Raw genomic sequence first — 21,780 nt, forward strand, 5'->3', positions numbered from 1 at the left:
TGTCCACTAACGATTGGAGCCAATTTTCATTTCAAAAAGTCAAATGGCGCTCATTCCCTTCTGCGCCCTGCCGTGCACCCAAACAGTTCCCCCCCCCCAAATATGGAGTACCAGCGTACTCAGGACAAACTGGAAAACAACTTTTGTGGTCCAATTTCTCCTGTTACCCTTGTGAAAATAAAAAATAGCGTGCTAAAAAATCATTTTTGAGGAAAAAAAAATGATTTTTTATTTTCACTGCTCTATGTTATAAACTTTTGTGAGGCACTTGGGGGTTCAAAGTGCTCACTACACATCTAGATAAGTTCCTTAAGGGGTCTAGTTACCAAAATGGTGTCACTTGTGGGGGAGCTCCAATGTTTAGGCACACAGGGGCTCTCCAAACGCGACATGGTGTCCGATAACGATTGAAGCTAATTTTCCATTCAAAAAGTCAAATGGCGCTCCTTCCCTTCCGGGCCCTTCCCTGCACCCAAACAGTGGTTTATGACCACATATGAGGTATTGGTGTGCTCAGGAGAAATTGCCCAACAAATTTTAGGATCCATTTTATCCTGTTGCCCATGTGAAAATGAAAAAACTGAGGCTAAAAGATAATTTTTGTGAAAAAAAAAGTACTTTTTTTTTTTTACAGATCAATTTGAGAAGCACCTGGGGGTTCAAAGTGATCACTATGCATCTAGATAAGTTCCTTGGGGGGTCTAGTTTCCAAAAAGGGGTCACTTGTGGGGGAGCTCCAGTGTTTAGTCACACAGCGACTCTCCAAACGCGACATGGTAACCGCTAAATATTCCAGCATATTTTCCATTCAAAAAGTCAAATGGTGCTCCTTCCCTTCTGAGCCCTGCCGTCCCCCAAACAGTGGTTTATGACCACATATGAGGTATCGGTGTACTCAGGGGAAATTGCCCAACAAATTTTAGGATCCATTTTATCCTGTTGCCCATGTGAAAATGAAAAAAATTGATGCTGAAAGAAAATTTGTGTTGGAAAAATTAAAATGTCCATTTTTTCCTTCCACATTGCCTTAGCTGTTGTGAAACACCTGAAGGGTTAATAATCTTCTTGAATGTGGTTTTGAGTAGCTTGAGGGGTGCAGTTTTTAGAATGGTGTCACTTTTGGGTATTTTCTGCCATATAGACCCCTCAAAGTGACTTCAAATGTGAGGTGGTCCCTAAAAAAAAATGGTTTTGTAAATTTTGTTGTATAAAAGAGAAATCGCTGGTCAACTTTTAACCCTTATAACTTCCTAACAAAAAAATATTTTGCTTCCAAAATTGTGCTGATGTAAAGTAGACATGTGGGAAATGTTATTTAGTAACTATTTTCTGTCACATAACTCTCTAGTTTAACAGAATAAAAATTCAAAATTTGAAAATTGCGAAATTTTCACCAAATTTCTGATTTTTTTTACAAATAAACGCAAAAATTATCGACCTAAATTTACCACTAACATGAAGCCCAATATGTCACGAAAAAACAATCTCAGAATCGCTAGGATGCGTTGAAGCGTTCCAGAGTTATTACCTCATAAAGGGACAGTGGTCAGAATTGCAAAAAATGGCCAGGTCATTAAGGTCAAAATAGGCTGGGTCATGAAGGGGTTAAGATAAAAAGGGCAGCTCCTCTCTCCGCATCAGTGGATTACAGAGTAAGAGAGGTCCTCCAAGTTAGTGTACACACATGTATATACATTTATACAAACTATAACTATACAAACAAACTATTCAGTGCCTTGCGAAAGTATTCGGACCCCTGGAACTTTTCAACCTTTTCCCACATATCATGCTTCAAACATAAAGATACCAAATGTAAATTTTTGGTGAAGAATCAACAAGTGGGACACAATTGTGAAGTTGAACGAAATTTATTGGTTATTTTAAATTTTTGTGGAAATACAAAAACTGAAAAGCATGGCGTGCAATATTATTGGGCCCCTTTACTTTCAGTGCAGCAAACTCACTCCAGAAGTTCATTGTGGATCGCTGAATGATCCAATGTTGTCCTAAATGACTAATGATGATAAATATAATTCACCTGTGTGTAACCAAGTCTTTGTATACATGCACCTGCTCTGTGATAGTCTCAGGGTTCTGTTTGAAGCACAGAGAGCATCATGAAGACCAAGGAACACAACAGGCAGATCTGTGATACTGTTGTGGAGAAGTTTAAAAAACAAAACAAAACACAACACATTACCGGTAAGTAATATACGTGTTTTGCTATCACCCATGACAGCACCAACGAGAGAATTACTCTATCAGGGAGGGACCACAGCTTGTAGAACCTTTTTCCCCAAACGTGAGATTAGAAGAGGCAGAAAGATCTAGTCTATAGTGACTATAGAAGGTGGAAGGTGACGACCACATAGTTGCCTTACAGATTTGCTCAATGGATATGTCTGCTCTTTCAGCCCAAGATGTTGCCATTGCCCTTGTAGAGTGGGCCCTCAGGTCGTCCGAGACCGGTCTTCCCGCATCCACATAGGCCAACTTGGTAGCTTCCCTTATCCACCTGGATGGGGGTACTCTTCGAGGCTCCCGTACCCTTCCTAGAACCCTGGAAGGAGATAAACAGAGCCCTATCCATGCTCCAAGATTTTGTTGCCTGTAAATAGTGAAGGAGGAACCTCCTGACATCTAGGGTGTGGAATTTCTTTTCCCTATCAATCTTCGAGTTAGGACAGAAGAAAGGTAGAGATATCTCCTGCGACCTATGGAATCTAGACACTACTTAAGGTAGATAGGGTAGTCTTAAAACCTGAATCTGCCTATCATCCATTACCACAGTAATGGGAGGATTCGATAAAAGGGCCTGAATGTCGCTGATTCTCCGCAATGATATTAGGGCTACTAAGAGTATGTTTTTTAATATAACTAGCTTCATGGATTCTTCAGCTAAAGGTTCAAAGGGGGGTGTTCAGTTAAAGCATTTAAGACTAAGTTCAAGTCCCATGGAGGGCCCCTGGTCATCGGGACTGGTCTGGATCTAGTGCAGGCCTTAATAAATCTGACCACCCACCAATTACCAGATGGGTTGTAATTATATAGAGCCCCTAAGCCTGACACCTGAACTTTCAAGGTACTAAATGCCAGGCCCTGTTCTTGCCACTTCTGAAGAACTCCAGGATTTCTTTTAGGGGTACCTTTCCCTCTGGAGAACACTCTGTGGATAAGAATTTTTTTTCCTAAGTCCTACCGTAAATTTTTGTTGTGACCAGCTTCCTACTAGCAAGTAACGTAGAGATCAGGTTGGTAGAGAACCCCCTACCCTCTAGATCCCACCTCTCAAGTTCCAGGCTATTAAGTGCAGCCCAATCACCTGAGGATGAAACATGGGCGTGGGAGGACCCACGGTTCTTTGACCGACATGCTCCTCAGCCAAGAGTCAGGCCCTCTTGGGCCAAAAGGGGGCTATGAGTATTACCCTCACCCCGTTCTGACTGAACTTCCTGAGGACTGCTGGTATTAGATTGGGGGAAAACCCCCATCTGATTAAGAAGGCATCCACCGCATGGGGATTCTCTTTCAGATTCAGGGAACAGAACGTCACTTTGCTGTGGCTTTTCGAGTGGCAAAAAGGTCGATCTCCGGTTTCCCCCACATGTCCACCAAAAGTCCGAACACTCGTTTTGAGGGACCATTCACCCTGCAGAAGTGCCTCGCAGCTCAAAAAGTCTACTGTTACATTTTTCCTTTCTCTTGATGTGGAATGCAGACAGTGACAAGATGTTCTCCACGAGGTCGAAAATTCGTTTGGTTACATTCATTAGAGTTCGGGACAGTGTGTCCCCCTGATGATTTAGATATGCCACAGTGACCTGGTTGTCTGACAATGTCTTCACATGATGGTCTCGCAGGAATGGTAGGAGAGCCTGTAACGCATTTTCTACTGCCTGAAGCTCCAACATAATTAAGTAGGCTTCCCTTTCTATTAATGACCATGTCCGCTGAACCATCTGGTCGTCCAGATGTGCTCCCCGACCCCTGGGACTGATGTCTGTGGTAACTACACTGGTGCTGTGAGGAAACCACAGGACCACCTCCTGAAAGGATTTTATGTTCAACCACCAGCAAAGAGAATTTATTAACCTCCCGTGGTAGCGTCAGTGTACCTTCCAGATACCCCTGTAATGTATGTTGGCTTTCTAGGATGAACCCCTGCAATTTCCTTGACTGGATCTGGGCCTACTTCACTGCTGGAATACATGAGGTCAGGGAGCCCAAGAGGGACATAGAACTTCTGAGGGTCATCACTGGATTTTGAATTGACCTGGAGAGGAGATTGGACAATTTTTCTTTCGTTGCTATGGCAGACGACATTCCTGCCAGCAACAGTAGAGCAAGAGTCCGAAAAAGATTTGTGCCTTTTGTGGCCGCAACCTTGACTTTTACAGGTTCAAACACCACCCTAAGCTTTTTAAGATGGTGGTTATGTCCTCCACTTGATTGTGGCAATGAGTGATGGAACGACCTGCTATTAGGAAATCGTCCAGGTATGGGATGACTAGTCTGTTTCTTTCTCTAAGATAGGCCGTCACCGCCGCTACCAGCTTTGTGAAAACCAGAGGGGGCCACTTTCAGGTCAAAGGGAAGGGCCATGTACTGGAGATGTCTTACGGTGCCTCCCACTGGTACCACCACCCGGAGATATTTCCTGAACACTGCATGTATTGGCACGTGGTAATATGCGTCCTTCAGGTCCAGTACGGCCATATAGCAATCTGGAAAGAGTGTCTGAATTGCCGATTTTATTGATTCCATTTTGAACTTTGGAATCTTCAAAAACTTGTTCAGGCCCTTTAAGTTGAAGATCGTCCTGTATGAGCCATGGGGCTTCTTTATTAGAAACAGGGGAGAGTAGAACCCTTTCCCTTCTTCTCCCGCTGGCACATGCTGCAGAACGTTCTTCAAGAGGCACAGAACCTCTGACTCCAGTGCTATCTGCTCTTAGACGGACGTTCGTGGGGACGTAATGATGAACCTGTCTGAGGGATACCTCCCGAACTCCAGACTCAACCCTGCCCCCACCAGGTTGAGAATCCAAGGACTGGATATTTTCTCCCAAGACCTCCGCCCACTTCAGGAAGAGGTACCAAACAGGAACCCCTTGGACTTTCTCGGTCCATCGTCCAGTCTCCTCTGTTCTGTGGAGGTTCTCCTTCGGTTGTATCTTTTCCCCCGAAAGAACTGCCTGAAGGAAGAGAAGGAAGCTTCGGGAACCCCTTTTCTTATTGTCGGCTTTTTTCAAGAGATCATCTAAAGCCGAGCCGAATAAATACTGACCTTCACAGGGGAGAGAACATAGCTTCCCTTTTGCCTGAACATCCCCTTGGCAGCTTTTCATCCAGACCGCTCTTCGCCCTGCGTTAGATAGTGTGGCTGATCTAGCGGCCAGCCTGGCTGAGTTGGCCGACGCTTCTGCCAAGAAGACGGCTGCTCCCCTGATCATCGGAAGCGTAGTTCTAATACTGTCACTGGACGAACCATCGCTCAGCTGATCCTCCAACGTGCTCAATCATACCATGAGGGACCTCGCTGTGCAAGCTGCCGCAATGCCCCTGCTGATGACTGCCATGTTGCCTTAAGAAAGGTATCAACCTTTAATAATCTTGTCCTCAAAGGGGAGGGATGAGCTTTTGAGACCTTTGATATGGCAACGTCTAACTTGGGAACTTTATACCAGGACAAGGAGGCCTCCTCATCAAAGCAGTACTTTCTCATGAAGGAGGAAGGTAGGGGGCCTTTCCTATCCGGCCTCTCCCAGTCTCTACTGAGGAGACTCTGCAATTTTTCGCTCATAGGAAAAACGCTATGCTTTTTCTTGTCCAAGGTGCCAAACATGACGTATTGGATAGATCTTTAAGGCTTCTGGTCCACCAGTCCCATTTATCCTCGCCCCGTGTGGACCTTACCGCCATCACTAATTTGTCCACCTCCTCCAGGGGAAAGCAATAACCCGAGTCCGTGTCGGTCTCTGACGAGGAGGATTCCGAAGTATACCTCAGAACTCCCTCGTCAAATGGCATTGACGGTGAAGGAGATACTTCGGCCCTGTCCCTTCTTGATGTATCCCCTGAAAAGGACCAGGAGTTTAATGAGTTCTCCCCCTCGGCTCTGATGAGTGGAAGAGAAGTCAGGGGTCTCATTGGCCAACGTGTCATTAAAGGGAATCTGTCACCCCATTTTTGGCTTATAAGCTGTGGCCACAGCCATCAGGGGCTTATCTACAGTATTCTGTAATGCTGTAGATAAGCCCCTGATGTAACCTGAAAGATAAGAAAAACAAGTTAAATTATACTCACCCCAGCGTCCAGTCTGATGGGTGTCGCTGTCCGGTTCAGCACCTCCCATCTTCTAGCGATGATGTCCTCCTTCTTACTTGTGCCGCGGCTCCTGCGCAGGCGTACTTTATCTGCCCTGTTGAGGACAGAATAAAAGTACTGCAGTGCGCAGGACCTCTCTGACCTTTCCCGGCGCCTGCGCACTGCAGTATTTTACTCAGATAAATTATGCCTGTTTAGGAGCTGCGGCAGAAGAAAGAAGGAGGACATTATCGCTAGAAGATGGGAGGCGTCGGACCGGACCGCGACACCCACCGCACTCGACCCCGACCCCCGGTGAGTATAATCTAACTTGCTTTTCTTATTTTTCAGGTAACATCGGGGCTTATCTACAGCATTACAGAATGCTGTAGATAAGCCCCTGATGGCTGTGGCCGCAGCTTATACCCAAAAATGGGGCGACAGATTCCCTTGATTACACGGCTGGAATAGCTTTTTGGGCCATGCGCTATCAAGGTACTGCCCGCATAGAGCACAAGCTCTGTGCCTTGACTTCCCCATACTCTTTCTAGAGGGCTCCCATCAGGAGGTCACAAAGAGAAGGAGAGAGGAAGAGAGAGATTTGCATTATTAAAATGGCATTCTCGTAGATCACTCACCACTCAAGATGAATTAAAGGGTACCGAAGAGGAGGCAGGATGTTGTCCGAAAGGTCTCCCCTTAGGAACCGTGGAATCTTCCATCCTGGAAAAGCTGCGCCGACTTGTCCTGGAATCTTGGGACCTGCGTGCCTCGCTGGATCGTCGGGAACTCCCATCCTGGTGAGGCTGGCTGGGAGTTGCTACGGCTGCTCTGGCTCCCAGGGCTTCTGCTGTGGATGTAGCCTCTGCTGCTGGCTTTGGAGAGGGCTATTGTGCCTCCATCGTTGCACCAATGTCCCTGCCAGGCTGGCGATCCTCGCTTAAGAACTATGCCCATAGGAGATCTGCTGGCCGACGTCTCCTGCAGCTACCGGTACCGCCCCAGAAGTTGTTTCCCGATGCGCCATAGCGCGACTTCCTGTTTCCGGCCATACTCTGACACCGTGACAGGGCGCAGGAATGCCGGCAACCATGCGGTTACATACAGTAACAGGATCGATGAGGGTGTGTGTGTGTGTGTGTGTGTGTGTGTGTGTTCTGGAATATGATTCAGCATAAACAAGCTCCCTTCCTCCTCCCCTCTTCATAGACTGTGAAGAAATATGATGTGAAGCATTTAGTGAGCTGTACCCGGAGATAAGCTTGACGTTGAAAGTTCAGAGTAAAAGTTAACAACATATTTTACAAACTTAAACTCGTAAATTATAAAGTGCATGATTTCTTATTCTTGCAAGAATTACAATATACCTATTTTTCTTTTATTTTTTTTTTTTACAGGACAAAATGTCGAGGACGAATTTACATAATTACAAAATGTCTACGAAGCATCTTATGAAGTCAGCTATATTTGAGCATTTCACAGAGACTCAAGATAAAACATTGTGTGTCAGTGTATAAGTGACCCAGATGAAAACAAATGTTGTCCGTGCATACTCAGGCAGTGATAAAAAAGCTCCTTCAAGAGCTTCTAATCTAAAAAGCCATTTACAATGCTGCCATCCAGAAGTTTACAAAGCTGTGATTGAAGAAGAAGAAAAAGAAAAAAAAAAAAAATCACAGCAGCACCAAGAAACCTGAGACCAGCACTTCCTGCCAGGCAAAGGAGGAGGAAAGAGCATCTCAAACATCAGTTACAATATATTTTGTAAGTGACAAAGTTACTGTAACAACGACAGCAGATGTGTTTAAAAGACAGCTCATCGAGCTTGTTGTGAAGGACAGAGTACGATTACCATTATTTGCATTATTATTTTAGAGCTCTTAATGGAGAAATGGCCCGCAAAATTGGCGTTTCTCTGGGAAGAGAAAGTATTAGAAAATTAGTGTTTGAAAAAGCCCTTAACCAAACGGGAGATATTAAAAAGACTCAAGAAACGCTTTGTTTTTCTTAAAATGGATGCCTGCACTCTTCACAGAGAGAACTATTCTTCTATCAACGTTCAATATGTTTGTGACAACAAAAAAAAAATTACCAAGATGCTGGCAGTAAAAGACACTAAAGCTTATCACAACAGCCAGTTTCTCCAGACCTTAGCGGAAAAAGTTCTGCAAGATTACGAACTCAAAAAAGAACTGGTTCTTGCTATTGTAACTGATAAATGATTCAATCATGATAAGTGCAATTAAACTGATGAATGAGAATAATGAAGGTGAACAGCAGCTAGAAGAACATTTCACATTCAGCATGTCGGAGATGGAAGGCCACAGTCCTGTTCCCATAATGGAAGAACAAACAGATATTACTACAGAAGAACCGCAAAATTATTCTTTACAATTAGATGATCTTGTTGAAGCTGGTTCACACCTCTATCCTATTCATCACATGCGCTGTGTTGTGCACACACTGCAGCTGACAAAAGGAGATAGTCTGTAAGAGGGACATGCTGGAACTCTGATTAGCAAAGTGAGGAAATTGGCTATTGCTGCCAGAACCTCTAAAATGGATTCCATCTTGAAGAGACGTGCTGGAAAAGGGGCAATTGTGGATCAAGCCACTCGGTGGGGCAGCACCTAATTTAATGAATGAGCGATTGCTTGAGCTGAAACCCTCTTCCTTGTAAATATGGCCAACCCTCAGGTAACAGTACATAAAGGTCAATGGGCACAGGTGGCTCAATTGAAGGAATTGCTTCATCACCCATTTACAGAGACTAAAAAGTTATAAGCTGAGGATTTAGCTCCTGGAATCTCTCTCAAGGAGTGGAAGAACTTGTTGGCTTGTCTGTCCCAAAGAGGAGGTTTAATCGCAGATGGCATTGCTGCTTCAATGAAACAGAGAGAGACACTGCTATTAGAAAATAAAATTATTCTAGCAGCTCTTTATGTGGACCCGTGTCATTGCATATTGCTGGATGATCAACAGCTTACTAAAGGAAAAGAAGCTGTGATTGAGGCAGCACTTAGGATGGAGTGGGCTACAGGACGGCCAAGAGCAAAAGGACTCTGTTCCTGCTAGTGCTGCTGCTGCAGTTTCTTCATACTCATCAGATGAGGAGTTTGATTTCAAAAAGTATTTGGACGACATGGAGCAGGCAAAGCGTTGCTGCAGGGAAAAAGATTCCACTCCCATAGAAAGCAGATTGACCATATTTCAGCAAAATTTTTTCACTTGCTCCCAAAGTAGAAGAGCTCAATCATTCATCAAAACTGACTGCGCATGAGGCAATTCTTTTATACCCTAAAAGTGTTAGATGTTGCCCATGTTGTTACTGCTTTGCCACCAACCCAAGCTAGTGTAGAGAGGTTGTTCTCTAGCCTTAAAATAATTAGGTCAGATTTGAGGTCATCTACAAAGGAGGATCTGATGGAGGGGATACTATTTCTCAGTACAAATTCATAAACTGCACAAACGTTATTCAGTACGTTTTTGATGAAAACTGTTTTTTTCCCCACTAACTGCATAGTGTATAATAAATTGTAAATATGCAAAAGATTTTTTGTTCTAAAGTTGTATTCCAATAAACATATTTTATGCTCTATCTACAGTTGTGGCCAAAAGTATTGACACCCCAGCAATTTTGTCAGCTTCTTCCTGAAAATGATTGCAATCACAAATTCTTTGGTATTATTATCTTCATTTAATTTGTCTTAAATGAAAAAACACAAAAGAGAATGAAGCAAAAAGCAAAACATTGATCATTTCACACAAAACTCCAAAAATGGGCCAGACAAAAGTATTGGCACCCTCAGCCTAATACTTGGTTGCACAACCTTTAGCCAAAATAACTGCGACCAACCGCTTCCGGTAACCATCAATGAGTTTCTTACAATGCTCTGCTGGAATTTTAGACCATTCTTCTTTGGCAAACTGCTCCAGGTCCCTGATATTTGAAGGGTGCCTTCTCCAAACTGCCATTTTTAGATCTCTCCACAGGTGTTCTATGGGATTCAGGTCTGGACTCATTGCTGGCAAGTCTCCAGTGCTTTCTCTCAAACCATTTTCTAGTGCTTTTTGAAGTGTGTTTTGGGTCATTGCCCTGCTGGAAGACCCATGACCTCTGAGGGAGACCCAGCTTTCTCACACTGGGCCCTACATTATGCTGAAAAATTTGTTGGTAGTCTTCAGACTTCATAATGCCATGCACACGGTCAAGCAGTCCAGTGCCAGAGGCAGCAAAGCAACCCCAAAACATCAGGGAACCTCCGCCATGTTTGACTGTAGGGACCGTGTTTTTTTCTTTGAATGCCTCTTTTTTTCTCCTGTAAACTCTATGTTGATGCCTTTGCCCAAAAAGCTCTACTTTTGTCTCATCTGACCAGAGAACATTCTTCCAAAACATTTAAGGCTTTATCAGGTAAGTTTTGGCAAACTCCAGCCTGGCTTTTTTATGTCTCGGGGTAAGAAGTGGGGTCTTCCTGGGTCTCCTACCATACAGTCCCTTTTCATTCAGACGCCGACGGATAGTACGGGTTGACACTGTTGTACCCTCGGATAGCAGGGCAGCTTGAACTTGTTTGGATGTTAGTCGAGGTTCTTTATCCAACATCCGCACAATCTTGCGTTGAAATCTCTTGTCAGTTTTTCTTTTCCGTCCACATCTAGGGAGGTTAGCCACAGTGCCATGGGCTTTAAACTTCTTGATGACACTGCGCACGATAGACACAGGAATATTCAGGTCTTTGGCGATGGACTTGTAGCCTTGAGATTGCTCATGCTTCCTCACAATTTGGTTTCTCAAGTCCTCAGACAGTTCTTTGGTCTTCTTTCTTTTCTCCATGCTCAATGTGGTACACACAAGGACACAGGACAGAGGTTGAGTCAACTTTAATCCATGTCAACTGGCTGCAAGTGTGATTTAGTTATTGCAAACACCTGTTAGGTGCCACAGGTAAGTTACAGGTGCTGTTATTTACACAAATTAGAGAAGCATCACAAGATTTTTCGAACAGTGCCAATACTTTTGTCCACCCTCTTTTTTTATGTTTGGTGTGGAATTATATCCAATTTGGCTTTAGGATAATTCTTTTTGTGTTTTTTCATTAAAGACAAATTAAATGAAGATAATAATACCAAAGAATTTGTGTTTGCAATCATTTTCAGGAAGAAACTGAGTATTATCTGACAGAATTGCAGGGGTGTCAATACTTTTGGCCACAACTGTAAATGGCTTGATTATTGTAGCATAATAATAATTAAAAGCCTGATGTTACCATTTTACTACAGTAAATTTATCACTTAAACATGATCCATGTATGAGGGAGTCGGAGTCGTGGAGTCTGTGCCATGGAAATTGAGGAGTTGGAGTCGGAGGTTTGGCTTATCGACTCCACAGCCCTGGTTCAAACTGTGATTAACAAATGGAAAATCATGGGCTCTGTAAAAATAAAACCACAGTCAGGTAGACCAACAAAAATTTCGTCCACAATCGCCAGGAAAACTGTTCGGGATGCAAAGAAAAACCCACAAACAACATCAGCTGAAATACTGGCCTCTCTGAAAACTAGCGGTGTGGCCATTTCAAGATGCGCAAAAAGTAGGTACTTGAAGAAAAATGGGCTGCATGGTCGAGTCACCTGAAGAAAGCCATTACTGCGCAAATGCCACAAAGTGTCTCACACACAATACGCAAAACATCACAAAGACAAGCCTCAAAATTTCTAGTACAAGGTAATTTGGAGTGATGAGACCAAAATTTAACTTTTTGGCCACAACCTTAAACGTTAGGTGAGAGGTCAACAAGGCCTATGATGAAAGGAACACCATTCCTACTGCAAAGCAAAGACGTGAATCGCTGATGTTTTGGGGGATGTGTGCGCTACAAAGGCACAGGAAACTTGGTCAAAGTTGAAGGAAAGATGAATGCATCACTTTATCAGCAAATACTAGAGGAAAATATGCAATCATCAGCCCGGAAGCTGCGCATGGGACGTACTTGGAAGTTTCAAAATGACAACGATCCAAAACACAAGGCCAGGTTGACCTATCATTGGCTACAGCAGAACAAAGTGAAGGTTCTGGAGTGGCCATCTCAGTCTCCTGACCTCAATGTCATTGAACCACTCTGGGGAGATCTCAAGCGCGCAGTTCATGCTAGACAGACCAGTAATTTACAGGAACTGGAGGATTTTTGGCAAGATGAGTGGACGGCTTTACCATCTGAGAAAATAAAGAACCTCACCTACAACTACCACAAAAAACTTCAAGCGGTCATTGATGTTAGAGGGGGCAATACAGAATATTAAGAAATGGGGTATATGAACGTTTGATCAGGGTCATTTGGATGTTTGGGTTCTCATTATGATTAAAAAAGGGAAAACACAGTAGTTTGACAATAAATGGCTTCACCCAACCACTAACCATGAGTGGAGAAAAAGGTTCGGTGTTGTCATTCATATTCTCTGAAAAAAGGCCAAGAAAGCAAAAATTCTGCCGGGGTATGTAAACTTTTGAGCACAACTGTATATAGCAGTGATGGCGAAACCTTTTAGAGACCGAGTACTCATACTGCAATCCAAAGCCCACTTATTTTGCTCTGAATACTGAGGTTTTAGATTAGAAAGGTAACTCTTACATAAACGCTATATAGAGTCAATGTCAAAGAGCTTATAATAGCTGCACTCCAAGCCTAAGATACTAGCCACCAGTTGCAGTGAAGGTCTGTTCTTGAGAATGGAGATGAATTTTAACAAAATTGCAAAGTTGTTTGTTTTTACAACCCCTTCGCAATACTAATCCTTTATCATGGTGAGAACAAACCCTTAAAGGCAGGGATATCAAACTCAAATACAAGAGGGGGGGGGGTCAAAGTAAAAAGCTTACAGAAAGTTGCAGGCCAACCTTGACATTTGTTAAAAAAAATATGTTTACAATTGAGGAAGTTTTTTCTTATCAAATAAAACGATTACCTTTTAGAATTATAGTGGAATAATATAATATTTTATGCAACAGCTGTAAAAAGCATATGGCCCAATGACCTAATTTACATATGTAATAAAGGATAAAAAAAAAAAAACCGTGAATGAAACAAAATAAAGTATGAGGCAAACAAAAGTGCTCCCAACCATAGTATGATACCCCCCCCACTGTGAACTCCTCCACATGCACAGTATGATGACCCTACTGTACTCCCCTCCTCAGTTCCCCCAACAAAGAATGGTGATCCGATCACAGTATGATTCTCCAACTGTAATCCCCACACAGCCCTCCATACAGTATAACGGGCACAAAGTCCTCTATGCAGTACAATGGCTTCACATAGATCTACTGTATATACTCGAGTATAAGCCGAGATTTTCAGCCCACTTTTTAAAGCTGAAAGTGCCCCTCTAGGCTTATACTCGAGTCATATATTCATGACTTTAATGAGCGGTACCACGTGACCGCTGAAACCTGGAAGAGCTGAGGCGCTGAAACCATGGAAGAAGCAGGGGGCGAGTATGATGGGGGGGGGGGGGTTGGGCAGCAGTGCAATATTAACCTGTCCCCGCTCCAACAACAAGTGCCACTCTGTCCTCCGCGTCCTCTGTGACGTTCAGGTCAGAGGGCGCGATGACGTAGTCAGTGCGCGCCCTCTGCTTAACATCACTGCAGAGGACCCGGAAGACAGAGCAGCAACAGCGATAGAACAGGGACAGGTGAATATCGCCGGCACCTGAGCAAGCGGCGACACCGGCACCTGGCTCACATAGAACCATCACGGTGGGCATGCGCGCTATGTGCCCCCTCTCGCACGCTTCTCATAGATTCGCCACCACTGTTATATAGAGTCATTACAAAGAAAGTGTTGTATTTCAAGTGTTTATTTCTGTTAATTTGATGATTATGACTTACAGCCAATGAAAACCCAAGAGTCATTATCTTAGTAAATTAGAATAATTAACAAAAATACTTGCAACGGCTTCCTAAGCATTTAAAAAGGTCCCTTAGTCTGTCTAAGTAGGATCCACAATCATGGGGAAGACTGCTGACTTGATAGACGTCCAGAAGGCAGTCATTGACACACTCCACAAGGAGGGCAAGCCACAAAAGGTCATTGCCAAAGAAGCTGGCTGTTCACTGAGTGCTGTATCCAAGCATATTAATGGAAAATTGAGTGTAAGGAAAAAGTGTGGTAGCAAAAAGGTGCAAAGCAACCGGGATAACCGCAGCCTTGAAAGGATTGTTAAGAAAAGGCCATTCAAAAATTTGGGGGAGATTCACAATGATTGGACTGCTGCTTGAGTCATGGATTCAAGAACCACCACACACAGACATATCCAGGACATGGGCTACAAGTGTCGAATTCCTTGTGTCAAGCCATTCATGACCAATAGACAATGCCAGAAGTGTCTTACCTGGGCCAAGGAGAAAAAGAATTGGACTGTTGCTCAGTGGTCCAAGGTGTTGTTTTCAGATGAAAGTAAGTTTTGCATTTCATTTGGAAATCAAGGTCCCAGAGTCTGGAGGAAGAGTGAAGAGGCCACAATCCAAGCTGCTTGAGGTCTAGTGTGACATTTCCACAGTCAGTGATGGTTTGGGAAGCCATGTCACCTGCTTGTGTAGGTCCACTGTGTTTGTCAAGACCAAAGTCAGCACAGCCATCTATCAGGAACTTTTAGAGCACTTCATGTTTCCTCTGCTGAGAAGCTTTTTGGAGATGGAAATTTCATTCTCCAGCAGGACTTGGCACCTGTCTACACTGCCAAAAGTACCAACACCTGGTTTAAAAACAACAGTATCACTGTGCTTGATTGGCCAGCAAACTCAACTAATCTTAATCCCACAGAGAATCTATGGGGTACTGTCAAGAGGAAGATGAGAGACACCAGACCCAACAATGCAGACGAGCTGAAGGCTGCTATCAAAGCAACCTGGGCTTCCATAACACCTCAGCAGTGCCACAGATTAATCGCCTTCATGCCACGCCGCATTGATGCAGTAATTGATGCAAAAGGAGCCCCGACCAAGTATTGAGTGCATTTATTGAATGTAAATTTCAGTAGGCCAACATTTCGGATTTTAAAATCCTTCTTCAAGCTGGTGTTATAAAGTATTCTAATTTACTGAGATAATGACTTTTGGGTTTTCATTGGCTGTAAGCCATAATCATCAACATTAACAGAAATAAACACTTGAAATAGATCACTCTGTCTGTAATGACTTTTTATAATATAAGAGTTTCACTTTTTGTATTGAACAACTGAAATAAATTAACTTGTTGGTGATATTCTAGTTTTGTGAGAAGCACCTGTACCTTTATCAAAATTTAACAAAAAATATAAGGTTTATATAGTGCTCTTTCGGGATTTTAAATGCCACAGCAGTTTCCCAGCTGACAAGTACTTGGATGGGCTGCGTAAAAGACCTCTGCTTGTGACAGACGTCGGGTGACAGCAGAGTCCTGTCAGGTATTCCTCTGTTCACTGAACCTGATAGGACAGAAGCTGCTGGAATAAAGTGTCTTCAGCTGGACCGGGCATTTTTGCTCAGTAAGGCCAGGCTCACACTTGCGAGTGTGATGCGAAAAACTCGCATCAATACCCGGCACTTGGGACCGGAGTGTGCGACTGCATGTTTTTCTATGTAGCCGCACACTCCGGTCCCGAGTGCCGGCGGCAGTGTGGGGCATTGCTGCGAGAAACTTGCGAGTGCGATGTGAGAAACTCATGCAAGTGTGACCCCGGACTAAGTCTGACAGAATCCTCTCCTTATCTTGAGTAATCTGAGTGAAAATGTAAGGGTATGTGCACACGTTGCGGATTTGGCTGCGGATTTTTCTGCACGGATTTTGCTGAATCCGCAGGTAAAATAGGTAAAATGACCTACGTTTTACCTGCGGATTTAATGCAGATTTCCTGCGGATTTTCTGCAGATTTTGTGCGGATTTTGCCTGCGGATTCCTATAATGGAAGAGGTGTAAAAACGCTGTGGATTCCGCACAAAGAATTGACATGCTGCGGAAAATAAACCTCTGCAAATCTGCGCGGAATTTTCCGCAGCATGTGCACAGCGGATTTGGTTTTCCATAGATTTACATGGTACTGTACACTGAATGGAAAACTGCTGCGGATCCGTAGAGGCAAATCAGCAACGCGTGCACATACCCTAAGGCTATGTGCACACGATGCGGATTCTGCTGCGGTTTTGGCCCTGCGGAACCGCAGCAGTTCCGCAGACATGGTACAGTACCATGTTAGCCTATGGGTTTTAAAAACCGCAGTGCTCACGCTGCGGTGTTTTCCGTGCGGTTTTGCTGCGGTTTATAAACCGCAGCATGTCAATTGTTTCTGCGGATTCCGCTGCGGTTTTGCACCTATTCCATTGTCCAGGTGCCAAACCGCCAGTCACTTTACCTGTGGTTCCGCACGGAAAAACCCGCAGGTAAAGCCGCAGCGTGTGCACATAGCCTAAGTATTGTTTATTCCAGCAGCTCGATGCGGTCCTGCCCTCCACTACACCGATCTCTTAAAACTTTTGGCCTGTGTTTTGTTTGATAAATGAGGGCCCACAAAAACCTTTCCCGAAGAATACTTTCAGCTACGCGCACAGATGGATATGAAGTATTACAAATATAATACCCCATATATAGAAGCTTGTGTTGATTTGTAATTTTTCTTTAAATAATTATACATACCACTCCTGTATAGTAACGCAATCCAACCACATTGCCTCTCAGCACACCGAATAACACCAGAGAGTCCAGATCTTCCTCTCCAGATGCAGAATCATCTGCTGATGATGTAATGTCTTGTACTTCATCAAAAAATATATTGGGAGAAGCGTACACCACATGGCTGCCTCTTCTGTTATACTGCGGAGACTGCAGGAACTTCCAAGCTGAGCCCCTGGTGAGATTGCAAGAGGAACAAACAGTTTTAAGCGTGCCCTAAAAATGCATTTGTTCAGACTGGCCTACCACCTGAACACATTTATCTAATGATCCCTGTGTTGCCCATTCAAAATTTTCACCATAACCAGATTCCTGGTATCTTGTTCTCACATGCTTTATGCAGGGCTACTCCGTGTCTGTACTGTTATATACTTAGGCCGATAACTAGTTCATGCAGCATTACATGAACATCAGATTTCTTACATTATGGCTGGTCTGAACAATGAAAGCAATTGTTACCATCCACCTTTCGTGTCTCCCCTATTTCCTCATAGATTGTAAGCTTGGGAGCAGCAGGGCCCTCATTCCTCTTGGTATTTGTTGATTTATGTGATTGTTATTCTGTAATGTCTTTTATTTTCTGTACAAGTCCCTTCTAAAATGTAAAGTGCTGCGGAATATGTTGGGGTTATAGAAATAAAATTATTCTATTATTCTATTATTATTATTGTCCCTCACTTTAAACAAATCCAACATCAAGGGGATGTCGGAGAGCAGCTGCAGACCTGGCTTCCTGTTCGAGGACAGCGCTCATTGGGCACAGGGCTCAGGTGACGTCCCCACGCGAGCCCCAGGAACGAGAGTGCTGACACCGGAGGGGAGTATAAGCGTTTGTAATTTAATAGGGGCAAACATTCAGATTGAGAAAGGGTTGTCCTAGAGGTGTACAACGCCTGTAAGATTAAGTTTTGCCCCTTACTTTTTTAAGACTTCTGCACTTCACTCTGACATGCTAGGTACCGGATTCTGGACCAAATTATGATTTGGGACAACCTATTCTGGCCAAATCAGTGCTTGCACTTTATTAAAATTATCACTTTTTGTTTATCCTCTAGTGCAGGGGTCCGCAACCTGGAGATCGGGAGCCACATGTGGCTTGCGGCCCCATGAATTGTGGCTCGCGACTGTCTACCAGCTTGGTGCATTAGGTCCAGGTCTAGCAAACAGGTATGAATAGGGCATCTCAAAATGGTGAATTTTGTGAGTAGCCCTGCACAGAAGAGCAGATCTGGATGCACATATACTGGACTTAGGGGTTTAGAGATGTTTTAGGTATGGTACGCTGGAGGATGGTACTACCTGTTAAGAGGAGGGTCCTGAAGCTGGATGTGACAGTGTGTTGGGAGTCGTTGATGGGAGAATACTGAATGGGGGTATTGTGGGACCCCCTGGATCTCAGTGTACCGCTTTGGAGTGATTCCTATGGGAAAGCTTTGGTTATCATTATACCTGTAATGGGGGCTTTGGTTGACACTACTTTGAAGGGGAGGTGAATGTGGCTCGCGACCCTCTCTCTAAGCTGAATGCGGCTCTCAAGGTCAGAAAGGTTGGGGACCACTGCTCTAGTGGGACTGAGATCCCAGATCAGAGTTTCTTGGCCATGGACCCAAAATCTCAATGATTTGTTCACTGAGCACTACATGATCACTTTTGCCTTGTGACATGGCTTCCACTATGCTGGAAGATGCAGTGTTAATCATCACGTGGCTCCTGGAACCTTAGGAGAAATTGCTCCTGAAAGATGGTTCAATGCTTAAGGTCCCCCATCTAGAAACAGCTGATTACGGGAATATTTAACCCCTTCCCCTCCATGATGCACAGCTATCCATGAAGGAGGGGACTCAGGTCAGGAGCTGTGCCTGCTCCACACAGGGCAGGTGTCGGCTGAGTTACACAGCCGGGATTGGCGCTGGCACCGATTAACCGTTCAGATGTTGCCGTCAATTGTTAAGGCGCTCTGACCCTGCCGGGGTTTCCATTAAGACCCCCACAGGCTGAGCCTCATAGGAGACTTTACTAAAGCCTGTGAATTATTCTTCAAGACTAAACATAAAAAGGTCACATAAAAAAATAATAATTGGAAAATAAAGTTTGCCATCACCACAACCGTACAGTCCTGGAGAATCAAGTATCTAGGTCATTTTTACAGCACAATGAATAATATAAAAACAAAAATGCAAAAAAAAACAAAACAATGGCAGTATTGCGTCTTTTTTAGGCTAGGTTCACATTAGCGTTTGAGTCTGCAGTGTATCATCCGCATGTGCAAACGCAAAAACGCATGATTAACGCAGCGGTTTTTATGTGCATCATCTTATGCAGGATGGAAAAAACACTGCGTGTACATTCATTTGTATGCGTTTTTGCATGCGTTGTTTATGCGCATGTGCTCAATATGACATCAGACAAAAATGGGCGTCTCATGGGATTTCTATTCACATTTTGAATAACACATGTCCTTGTGTACCAATGCATTCCCATAGACAGTAATACGTTTTTTTGACGCACTCATGCGCATGCCGACACACATTTGACGGATTTTTGGTGCCTCAAAAAATGCAACGTTGCGTTGGCCGGACCCCGCCGCACACTGCGAAACGATGCATGTGTACACAAAAGCATGTCTTTGCGTACACCATGTTAAAGATACGTATGCATGTGGATCTATGCGGAGCAAACGCTGCGCACACAGACGCTAATGTGAAACCAGCCTTAGGCCAGGTTCACATAGCGTGAACGCAGTCCGTACAATGCACAGCGTTGATCGCGTTATGTGAGCCCGCTAGCGCTAATGCTCCATCGGTGCTAGCAGTGACGGACCCTCGAACGCTGCAGACCGCGTCTAACGGTCCGTCACATCGCTAGCGTATGCCGATTATGACATCGATAGCCATGCGCTCGTCTATAGCAGTCTATGGGTGCGTTAACACATCCGTTACATAGCACCCGAACGCCATGAGGCATTTCACTTGGTGCACACTGTGCGGTAAAGCGACTGACGCCATTGAAAACTACAACTCCGATGATTCGCTCCCAACTCCCGGCCGCAGTGCACACTGCACAGAACACACAGCGTTACCTCATGATTCCCGACATGGTGCCACACAGGACCGACGCAGCGGTACAGGCCGCCTTCCCGCTCTCACACTCCGACACTGCTCCTAGCACACCCCTCCAGTCTCAGCCAATGAGCGCGCAGCAAAGATCCCGACACCCAATCAAAGTCACAGGAACACAATGTTATCCTATGAGAAACGGGGCGGAGCCATGAGAGAAGCCGGGGTGATGAGAGCAGTGTCAACAATCGGAGCTTTCCGGTGTACTTGTGTCCTGGTCAAGTCTCGGTACACGGGGCTGAGACTACAGATACATCCGCCTCCTCTCGTGTGACTGACGGTGGAGGGAGACTGCCGCGAGGGCTTCTCTCATTACACAGACAAGATACAGGCCGACAGGGACTTGTTTACGATAAAACACGTGGTCGATATGTCACGTGACCGCACTTACAGGGTGGTAGGTAGGAAGGAATGCAAGTGTAGAGGGAGTCAGGGACTGGGAAGGGGATTCTGCTGAGACAATAAGGAGGGAGAACAGAGGGCTGTCAGCAGCCCGGGGGGGGTAAAGTGGTGGGACAAAGTAAGGGGAGGGGGGCATCTGTGGAAGAAGAGGGAAATGAGGGGCCACGGGGAGCACTGTGTGATATGTGGAGGGGCCACGGGGAGCACTGTGTGATATGTGGAGGGGCCACGGGGAGCACTCTGTGATATGTGGAGGGGCCACGGGGAGCACTCTGTGATATGTGGAGGGGCCACGGGGAGCACTCTGTGATATGTGGAGGGGCCACGGGGAGCACGATATGGAGGGGCCACGAGGACCAGCCTGTGATATGGAGGGGCCACGAGGAGCACTCTGATATAGAGGGGCCATGGGGACCAGCCTGTGATATAGAGGGGCCACGAGGACCAGTCTGTGATATGGATATTTTTTGCGTGCTGGACTGACGTTTTTAATGATACCACTTTTGTGCAGATACGTTTTTTGATCGCCCATTATTGCATTTTAATGCTATGTCATGGCGGCCAAAAAAACGTAATTCTGGCGTTTTTAATTTTTTTCTCGCTACGCCGTTTAGCGATCGGGTTAATCCTTTTTTTTATTGATTGGGTGATTCTGAATGCGGCGATACCAAATATGTGTATGTGTGATTTTTATAGTGCTTGGACCTCTAGGTTCAAGCAACATATTGTAATCTGATTTCTTATATTTTATAATTATTATTCTACTTCATCTCTGCGTTTTCTGCAATTAATGCGGCCCAAACCGCTCAGTGCAGAGACCCCGTTCAGGCGGCGTTTCAAAGCCCTCGGTGAGGACAGGTGTGCTATGAATTTTTGGAGTCAATCCGATTTGTAGTTTGTTTGTTTTTTTAAAAATCGCATTTTAAGCAAAAATTTTCCCATAGGAATTAATGGTGACCTTTCCATCACTCCCAACTGACATGGATTGAAGCAACAGCACAGGTGCAGTGACCTTACAAAGATGGCAGCTATGCAAATGCAGCTTCCACACATGACCCCTAAGAAGCTGACAGATCGCTGATTCAAGGTCTTAAAGGCGCAGCTCGCCAATGGCTTCTGAAAAGCCCCACCCAGTGATGGCTAACCTTGGCACTCCAGCTGTTCTAAAACTACAACTCCCAGCATGCCCTTGCTACCTGCAGCAGTTGAGGCATGCTGGGAGTTGTAGTTCTCCAACAGCTAGAGTGCC

The 21,780-nt window shown here is 44.6% G+C and overlaps 1 protein-coding gene across 1 annotated transcript in view; it reads right to left on the minus strand.

Annotated features, from left to right (window-relative positions):
• Positions 1-20,354, minus strand: part of HLTF (helicase like transcription factor) — a 202,678-nt gene extending 182,324 nt beyond the window's left edge. Inside the window, exons 1-2 of the mRNA XM_073581064.1 lie at positions 20,093-20,354; positions 16,978-17,188 (exon numbers count right to left, since the gene is read on the minus strand). Of these exons, the coding sequence (XP_073437165.1) occupies positions 16,978-17,188; positions 20,093-20,109 (228 nt within the window). The 5' untranslated portion in view covers positions 20,110-20,354. The remainder of the gene's footprint in view (positions 1-16,977; positions 17,189-20,092) is intronic.
• Positions 20,355-21,780: the final 1,426 nt, after the last annotated feature.

The sequence above is a fragment of the Dendrobates tinctorius genome, unplaced genomic scaffold, assembly GCF_039654945.1.
Source record: "Dendrobates tinctorius isolate UK_male_01 unplaced genomic scaffold, ASM3965494v1 ptg000069l, whole genome shotgun sequence".
Classification (NCBI taxonomy): domain Eukaryota; kingdom Metazoa; phylum Chordata; class Amphibia; order Anura; family Dendrobatidae; genus Dendrobates; species Dendrobates tinctorius.